We start from the raw sequence: 8,473 nt of genomic DNA, 5'->3' as shown, positions 1-8,473 counted from the left end.
ATTAACTGGCATAAGTGTGATGGGACAAGAGGTGAGAACCTTTGTGACCCTAGTCATTGGTGGCGCCAGATGAGGCGCAAAGAAAACCGTCGAAGAATGCGCGATGACGCGCAGGCCTGTAATCACGGCGACTCAGGCAGGAGCATCAGAAGTTCGAGACCAGCTTCAGCAGTTTAGCGAGACCCTGTCTCAAATTTAAAAATAAAAAGGTCCGGAGATGGGATGTAGCTCATGGTGGAACATCCCGGGTCCAATCCCCAAGATCAAAAAAAAAAAAAAAAAAAAAGTCCGCAGCATGGCGCCGCGGCGCACGACTTCCGGCCCAGCCTGCGGTCGCGGGGCCCCGGGGCAACTACGGGAAAGCGGGACTGGACCACGTCAAGGAAGAGGGGCGGGAATGATGGGCAGGGTCTCGAAGTCATTTACCCAATGGCAAGGGACGTGTTTGTGGACCAATAGGATGCAGAGGACGAGGCCACGCCCACAGGCCTGTGGAGCCAATCGGCTAGGAGCAGCGAGCGGACTGGCAGGGGCGGTGGGACCGAGTGGAGTGGCGAGGCATGGCGGGCGGGGCCGGAGAGGTGCTTACGCTGCAGTTGGGACATTTTGCGGGTTTCGTGGGAGCGCACTGGTGGAACCAGCAGGTGAGGTCTCCTAGTGGCTGTCCCGGCGAAATCCTTGGGGATCCACAGTCCTGACGTGCGGCCTGCGCCGCTCGCCTCCTCTAAGTGCAGTCCTCCCTCCTGCCTCCCCCAGGATGCTGCGCTGGGCCGAGCAACCAGCGCCAAGGAGTCCCTGGGAGAACTGTGCCCTGACGTCCTGTACCGGACGGGCCAGACGCTGCATGGCCAGGAAACGTACACGCCGCGACTCATCCTCATGGATCTGAAGGGTGAGACGGTGTCAGGGGTCGGCCAGTGCTCAAGTGTTTCCATTTCGCGTCCGGAGTCTCTAGCATCCCCTCTCTTAAATTAAAACTCTATAGTTAGGCGTGGTGGTTCACGCCTGTAATTCCATCTACTAGAGAGGCTGAAGCAGGAGGATCGCAAGTGTGAGACCAACCTCAACAACTTAGTGAGACCCTCTGTCAAAAAAGAACTAGGGATGTAGCTCAGTGTTAAAGCGCCTCTGGGTTCAATCCCAAGGATCCACCTCCCACCCCAACCCACCCCCAAAATGACCTCTAACCATTGTAGGTTGAAGGACTAGAAATGAGTATTCTAACACCAGAGGTACGCAGGAAGGCAAAACTTTGCTCAAAGAGCCATCTCTAGAATAGACTGCTTGCCTGGAGACAGGTGTTAAGAAATGCCACACTCCTGTATGACTATTGGAATTTTTTTTTTTTTTTTTTTTTTTTTTTTTTTTGCTCCAAGTACCACATCTACTGATTAAGCCGGGATCAGAAAGAGGAATTCTCCTAAACCAGCTCCCCACCCACCCGTGCAAATGGGCGCCTAAGAAAGCCTGGAAAGCCAGTGCAGGAGGGATGTTGACAGCAGGTTGTCAGGAGATCAAGATTACCCCTTCCCTGGGAAGAGAAAGGATGCCCTAGGATTTGACAAAGCATTGCTTATTCTCTCTGTACAGGCAGTCTGAACTCCCTAAAAGAGGAAGGTGGACTCTACTGGGACAAACAGCTAGACGCAGCAGTAGCTTGGTATGTACCTAATATATGGAGAGGGGTGGGAACAGGCATGTGCACAGAAAGCTAGAGCTCTCATCACAATGAGTTTCTTTGATTAATCTTGAAATCTTTTCAAGGCATGGGAAGCTTACCACACACAAAGAGGAAGTCTATCCCCAAAACCCTCATCTCCAGGACCTTCTGAGTGCGGAGGTGAGGGCCTCTATCCTGAACCTTTTCACCCCATGCTACAACCAGAGTGCCTCCACTGGGGTAGAGAAAAGAGGATTTTAATCACCTTAAATGCCTTAGAATGGTATTTTGAGAAAAAGCACATCTTTTCCTAAGGATTGTTTCAACCTAAACAGGAGGAGGCTGCAGGGATGGCCAACATGCTCAGGGAATATAAATCAGCCTTTGCTTCTAAACTATCTGAAACTAAATATAGATTTTTCTCACCTGTGCCAGGGAGTGCGGAGTAGTGATGGTTTCTGGAGGGTCAAATCCATCCCTAATGGCAAAGGTGAGAATTCTGCAGATATTAGATTTTCGCAGTACAGATGGGGACCTAAGCAGAGAAGGAACATGGCAAAGGTACATCTCTCCGGCTTTTTCTTCAGGTCCCCCACCAGTCACCACTGCTGCAATTCCAAAACCACTAGAGAGCAGTGTCAGAGTCTGGTCAGACTTCCTCAGAGTCCATCTCCATCCCCGGAGCATCTGTATGATTCAGAAGTACAACCATGATGGGTATGGGGACCTCAGAGGCTGTGAGGCAAGAGGCTTACCCGCCACCAATGCTGGGGATAAGATTCTTTGAGGCCATCTTTCCCCAAAACAAGAGATCTGGGAGTTGGAGTGGGGAGAGGATTGGAAGTCTTGCCTCCTATTCGTTTGTGGCAGGGAAACAGGTCGGCTGGAGGCTTTTGGCCAAGGGGAGAGTGTCCTGAAGGAACCCAGGTATCTGGAAGAGCTGGAGGACAGACTGCACTTCTACGTAGAGGAATGTGACTACTTGCAGGTAGCTGTGGGCAAGGTGGACAGCAAGGAGAAATTCTTCTCATCCTGTTCTCTACTGTCTTTGATCCTTTGCTTCTCTCCAGGGCTTCCAGATCCTGTGTGACCTGCATGATGGTTTCTCTGGGGTAGGTGCCAAGGCTGCAGAGTTGCTACAAGACGAGTATTCAGGGCGGGGAATAATAACCTGGGGCCTGATCCCTGGTTCCTGCAGTCTTGGGGTGAGTAGAACATGGGAGAAAAAGAAGTCACAGTGGGGAGGAGCAACAAGAAAAAGTCGCCATTGAGAAAGTTGCCTGATGCACACCCCTCATTTCACCAGGAGCCTCAGAAAAACATCTATCGCCTGTTGAACACAGCATTCGGACTGGTGCACCTGACTGCTTACAGCTCTTTCGTCTGCCCCTTATCCTTGGGTGGGAGCCTGGGCCTGCGACCCCAGCCACCTGTCAACTTCCCTCACCTGCATTATGATGTAAGGCTCAATGCTTGTTCTGACTACAGCTGACCCTCATGTTCCCCAAAGAAGCCTCTGTTAGGAGGTCTCTTCTTAAACTTAGCTTGAACTCAGCTGTGATGTGGCCTCTTAGATCTGTCTTGTGCTTGTCCACTCTTGGGCCAACCACACCCTTGCTTCACTCTCTGGACCTCTCTGTCATTAATGCCCTACCTCCACACATCCTTTTCCAGGTCCCAAAGGCTTAAGTGCTCCTCTTGTATCCTCTTTGTAGGCCACTCTGCCCTTCCACTGTAGTGCCATCCTGGCCACAGCACTGGACACAGTCACTGTTCCTTATCGACTCCGTTCATCTCCAGTTTCCATGGTCCACCTGGCTAATATGCTGACCTTCTCTGGGAAAAAGGTATGAAGCTCTGTGTGGGGCTTGGGTCAGCACTGAGAAAAAGATCTGTAATCTTATCTCCTCCTGCTCTTTAGGTGGTGACAGCAGGAGCAGTCATCCCCTTTCCCTTGGTTCCAGGCCAGTCCCTCCCTGATGCCTTGGTGCAGCTCGGAGGAGCCACCCCATGGACCCCACTGTCTGCATGTGGGAACCCCTCGGGAACACGCTGCTTTGCTCAGTCAGTGGTACTGAGAGGTATAGACAGAGCGTGCCATACCAGGTGAGCACTGTTGGTCCTTAGGAGCCCTCGTCAGGTTTTTGTTTATGTCCTCTTCTCCCTAATATCCAGGCATTCTAATGACATTGCTTCCTCCCACCCCCCCAGCCCCCTTACTTTAAAAAAAAAAAGAATGAACAACCTGATCCAGCTGATTGTATCCAAGAATTCTTAGTTCTTATTAAGCAGCCACAGACTAAAGGTGGTTTTGGCTTTGTTCTGATAGTCAGCTCACCCCAGGGACACCTCTGCCTTCTCCTCTCCATGCGTGTACCACTGGAGAAGAAGTCTTGGCTCAATATTTACATCAGCAGCAGCCTAGAGTCACAAGGTCAGTGTGATGCTTGCTCTGCCCTCCTCAAGGACCTCCACCCTCCCCTGACTTCTTGCTCACCGAACTGCCATTCTCTGTCCCCAGTTCTTCCCATCTGCTGCTGACTCCCTGCAGGGTGGCTCCTCCTTACCCCTACCTCTTCTCAAGCCTCAGCCAGCAGGGTATGGTTCTGGATGGTCCCCCCAGGGGCACAGGTACGTAGGAGGTGAAGAAACCTAAGATATCAAGCGTGGGAGCAGTTTTACTCTCCCTTCCTGGATTAAGAGTGCTTAAAATGTTCACAGTTAAAACATTTCTTTATTGCCCTAGGGCTCCTGAGAAGTGTTCTTCCTCGGGAGTACTGATATACTAAGGGGGACAGCAAACAAAATTCACCGAGTGTGCTTTACAGTCAAGTCTTTCAAGTGCCCAGACTTCCCTATAGACATGAGAGTCCCAGGAAAGAATATGATCCATTTGGTCTCACTCCTCTCTCCCTCCACAGCAGTGCACAGCATCCCAGTGTTTGGGGCTCTGTGCTCCTCTTCGTCCTTGCACCAGACCCTGGGAGGCTTGGCCACAGAGCTCACCAAACTGGACCTGCGACGCTGGGCCAGCTTCTTGGATGCTGGGGTGGAACAGGATGAGATGGAGGAGTTGCTGCAGGAGCTCCACAGTCTGGCCCAGTGCTACCAGGATGGCGGTGGCCTCATGGACTAGAGTTCCCGGGCAGGGTGGGGGGAGGGCCAGAGCTAGTTGGCAATAAAAGCTGCTGAATTTAAGAGCCCAGTGTCCTCAGGCAGAGGAGCTTAGTGTCTTGGGACTGGCAACACGACACAGGCATTTATTACACTTGGAAACACTGTGAGTAGATCACAGAACAATAAATATGTACCATCAGAAAAAGAAAACTGTCGAGTAAGCCCCACTGTCCCTTGATGCTATTTACAGAGTGGATTTATAAGTTCTTCATGAAAGATCCTGAATGAGGCCCAGGATGTGGAGCTCCAAGGCCCTCCTCCAGCCTTGGTGTGTACGTGTCCTCAGCTCTGCTCTCTAGTTCCGGACAGCACAAGCAAAGTACAAGCAGCCTCTCCTGGAGTGCAGGGGCCTGCTGGGCTGGTCCTATGTGATAAATCCACGTGTCCCCAGAGTCTCACTCATCTGCATCCTCCTCAGAGAACAAGTCCCCATGATCAGATAGTTGGTCCGTGTTGCTGGTGCTGGTCGCATCGTCCTCATCCTCAGAGCTGGCCTCACAGGCCGTGTGGAAGAGCTGCATGAGTTCTCGGAAACGGTGGGCAACCTGGCACAGGAGAAGGGCTGCGTTCACTGTTCCCAGTTGGTAACATTGTGATATTATCAAGCTCCAGGTACCAATTTTTAAAACTTTTGTATTTGTTTACACAGTAAGGTTGTGAGAACTATGTCCTCCTTCTACATAAGGAAACTCCAGGGACTAAATATTTCCCCAAAGTTATACTCCCCAAAACAACTAGTAATGGAAACCAGATTCTACCTCTGAATCCAATGCCCTTTCTTTTCTAGAATCACCACCACCCAAGAAGTCAGGCCCTGAGGTCACCCTTAACAAAGCCCTTGTCTCTCCAGTTGGTACCCCTTCCCCTCCTTGCCATACCTTCTTGGTTCCTCTGGGCTTGAGGCTCAAACAGGACATCCCCACCTTCACACACACACACTCTCTCTCACACTTACCTCAGCAGGGGTCTTATTTCCCAGCTGCTGAGAGATGATGCTAAAGGTCTGTGGCTGTGCTCCTTGTTCCTGGCACATGGTGAGAATCACACGATCAGCTTCCCTGTAACCCACACAAACAGGATTAATCCTGTAGAGCCTCATAGATGTGTTCTATACTCTTCTCAAATACTTCCTATATCCTCACCTACCTTGTCCATAGGACAACCTTCTCCCCAGTGGAGCTGACCTTGCTGTTGTTGGCACAAACTGTAGCTTCTGTGGCTTTTGGCTGCTGCTCCCACTCTGGACCCCTGCCCTGTATTCCACTGTCTTTAGCCAAAACCCCTCCTGGGGCTTCAGGAGAAGCCTTTGAGGTGTCAATTCCTGATGAAGATTCAGGGACGGGAGACATCCGGTTTGCTGTCTTCACCTCAGCTCTACTTGAGGGCTTCCAGTTCTCTTGAGTATCTGGTTTCCCAGACACATGTCTTCTCCCTACATCTCTGGTCCTTGAGGAAACAGGACTCAGGAAGGAAGCAGGGGTCTCAGCAGCAGTAGGCAATTTTTCAGTTTCTGGTGCATCCCAAACCAGCATGGAATCCTCTGAGTCACCCACCACCTTTTGGCCTTTCCCTTCATTCTGAAGTCCAGAATGTGCACTGGGGCAGGAAAGAATCTCAGGCCCAGCCTGGTTCTTCCTCCCAGGGTGCAGTACAGCTCCAGTTTGTAGGGGAAGCTGAGGAGACTCTGGTGAGCAAGATGGTGGGCCGTCCAGAAGCTGTTGTGTAAGGGTCACTTCTTCTTGAGGGGATGAAAAACTGCTTCCCGCTAATAATCCTGCTTTGGAGGAAAATTAAAAATATCTGAGGCTACGGACAGGATCAGGATGCACCCAGGGCCTGAAAACTACCAGAGAGACATTGTGTTGAGCTACTGTGATAAGGTTTCCACTGGAAAGAGTGGGTTGCAGGTGAGGGGTAAAGTCACTGACATAAGGATACCAAGCTGATAAGGATCCAGCCATTAGAATATAAGTAGAAAGGATTTGTATATAAGGGCAAGGGCATCAGAATTAAACACAGAAAGAGAATGCTGTAGCATGTGGACTCAACAGCACTCTTGATTCTCCAAGAGAAATAAAGCCTTAGAAGAGAAAATGCAGGCAGAGTAGCAGTAGAGTTCCGTCAGTCTACCAGGGAGAGAGAGGCTATGTCCACTCCTGGAAATTCTGCTCCTCATCCAGGCTCAGAGGTTCCTCCTTAAATTATGAGAATGAAACAGAACTAAGGGGAGAAGGGCCAGCAGTGAGATCACTCACCTGGAATGGACGCCTCTCCCTTCCTGGTGGTCCTGCCAGTCCTGCTCTGGGTTACTTCAGTGCTCTCCTGCTCCTCGGGGACTTCCTCTTCCACCACATCCATGCCCTGCCCTGCTTCCTTAGCACCAGGCATAGGACTGGCCTCTCGGTGGGGGCTGCTGCCCACCAACTCGTGGAGCTCCTTGCTCTTGTAGGATTTGCTGTCACAGACCTGCAGGGATGGCTTTCTGGTCAAGCGTATCCAAACCTCCTATGTCTAGAGGACCCACCAAAAAGAAGCCCTGTCCCGCTGCTTAGCAAGTCAACAAATATGTACAGGCTCCAGGGACATTTAAATGGCTCGGAGTACAGTGTGGGGTTCCACCCGTCACTCCCTCTCTTGGGTTGCCTTTTTGCTGCCAACCAACTCTAAAGAACCAGAATGACCTTAAGAATCTACATTCCTGGTTTATTTCATTAAAAAATAAGAAGGAAATATTCGAACTGTGACTTTTTTCTTTTCCAATTCCAAAAGCTTGCCTTACAGAATTCTCTTTAGAATGCAAAATCCAGGAGCTGGGGCTCTAGCTCAGTGGTAGAGTACTTGTATGAGGCACCGGTTCAATCCTTAGCACCACATAAAAAAATAAAGTAATAAACAAAGACATTGTGTGTCCCTCTACAAAAAAAAAAAAACAAAAACAAGATCCATCATGTATTTCTAAAAGATTCTATTTATTTTACGTATGTACACTTATGTGTATACTGCTTGTTATTTGTAGATGTTATATGTTTTAAGAAATCAAGAAGGTTCAAGTTTGTGGTAGCAAGCAATACCTCAGAAAGCATGTCCCAGAGTTGCCCTGATGTCTCTCGATACCCTGAGTCCTAACACCCTGGTACCTTCCTCACCTTAGTGCTACAGTGGCTACAATTTCTCCTCTTGCTCTTCTTAAGCTTGGAATCAGGGCCTCCTTCATGGCAGGAACAGGAACAGTCCTTGGCCCCATCTGTCCACTCAGTCTCCTAGGAGATACCTGGGCTTGATTAGCAATCATGTATTTTCAGTACTATAAGAGGAAGCTGGGCTGTGAGCCATCTGAAGAGGTCCCTTCCCACTACCTCCTCCCCTTTCTCTTTCATAACACACCATCTCATTACATTGCCTGGGAAAATCAATGCCCAACCTGGATTGAAGCCTATTATGAATCCCTGAAACAACCTCTAAGTGACCCAAAGACACATATCCCAATTGTCCAGATGTTTTGAGACACATATAAGTCAAACAGATTTTGAGGCAGTCCCTGGAGAGCTCCACTGTGAGATATGATCTCATCTTTGTTTCTGACTCCCTGTGCCTTGAGTTCCCTGCCCCTTCCAAGTCCCTTGAGAGAGCGCTTTG

The 8,473-nt window shown here is 50.0% G+C and overlaps 2 protein-coding genes across 16 annotated transcripts in view; one reads left to right on the top strand and one right to left on the bottom strand.

The window, feature by feature from the left end:
• The first annotated feature begins 519 nt into the window (after positions 1 to 519).
• Msto1 (misato mitochondrial distribution and morphology regulator 1) lies at positions 520 to 7,567 on the top strand. 7 transcript variants are annotated; one of them, XM_027921031.2, is made up of 14 exons: positions 520 to 644; positions 757 to 892; positions 1,591 to 1,660; positions 1,765 to 1,840; positions 2,096 to 2,150; positions 2,248 to 2,377; positions 2,531 to 2,648; positions 2,731 to 2,865; positions 2,967 to 3,119; positions 3,376 to 3,507; positions 3,582 to 3,766; positions 3,990 to 4,094; positions 4,182 to 4,258; positions 4,585 to 7,567. In XM_027921031.2, the coding sequence occupies exons 1-14, from the start codon at positions 561 to 563 to the stop codon at positions 4,794 to 4,796; spliced, it is 1,668 nt and encodes a 555-aa protein (XP_027776832.1). In that variant the 5' UTR covers positions 520 to 560; the 3' UTR covers positions 4,797 to 7,567. The 7 variants fall into 7 exon arrangements, with proteins under 7 accessions (XP_027776832.1, XP_027776831.1, XP_027776830.1 ...); XM_027921030.2 differs by having other exon boundaries at positions 4,582 to 7,567; XM_027921029.2 differs by having other exon boundaries at positions 4,182 to 4,291.
• Gon4l (gon-4 like) overlaps positions 4,375 to 8,473 on the bottom strand; it is an 81,280-nt gene continuing 77,181 nt past the window's right edge. For 7 of the 9 annotated variants that reach the window (XM_071618351.1, XM_071618358.1, XM_071618359.1 and 4 more), the window contains 5 exons: positions 7,984 to 8,097; positions 7,093 to 7,303; positions 5,984 to 6,614; positions 5,793 to 5,895; positions 4,375 to 5,382 (listed from right to left, as the gene is read on the bottom strand). In XM_071618351.1, the coding sequence (XP_071474452.1) occupies positions 5,233 to 5,382; positions 5,793 to 5,895; positions 5,984 to 6,614; positions 7,093 to 7,303; positions 7,984 to 8,097 (1,209 nt within the window). In that variant the 3' untranslated portion in view covers positions 4,375 to 5,232. The remainder of the gene's footprint in view (positions 5,383 to 5,792; positions 5,896 to 5,983; positions 6,615 to 7,092; positions 7,304 to 7,983; positions 8,098 to 8,473) is intronic. The other 2 variants (XM_071618356.1, XM_071618360.1) reach the window with 1 other exon arrangement.

Source organism: Marmota flaviventris, chromosome 10 (genome assembly GCF_047511675.1).
Source record: "Marmota flaviventris isolate mMarFla1 chromosome 10, mMarFla1.hap1, whole genome shotgun sequence".
NCBI lineage: Eukaryota > Metazoa > Chordata > Mammalia > Rodentia > Sciuridae > Marmota > Marmota flaviventris.
The sequence above is the reverse complement of the archived record's forward strand: the minus strand, read 5'-3'. Positions and strand labels throughout refer to the sequence as shown.

Excerpts from the sequence above, each read along its gene's own strand:
- Msto1 (XM_027921028.2), top strand. The coding sequence starts at position 561 with ATGGCGGGCGGGGCCGGAGAGGTGCTTACGCTGCAGTTGGGACATTTT. Across the intron at positions 2,649-2,730 it reads AGGAATGTGACTACTTGCAG|GGCTTCCAGATCCTGTGTGA; the intron begins GTAGCTGTGGGC and ends GCTTCTCTCCAG. Across the intron at positions 4,095-4,181 it reads CAGCAGCCTAGAGTCACAAG|TTCTTCCCATCTGCTGCTGA; the intron begins GTCAGTGTGATG and ends CTCTGTCCCCAG.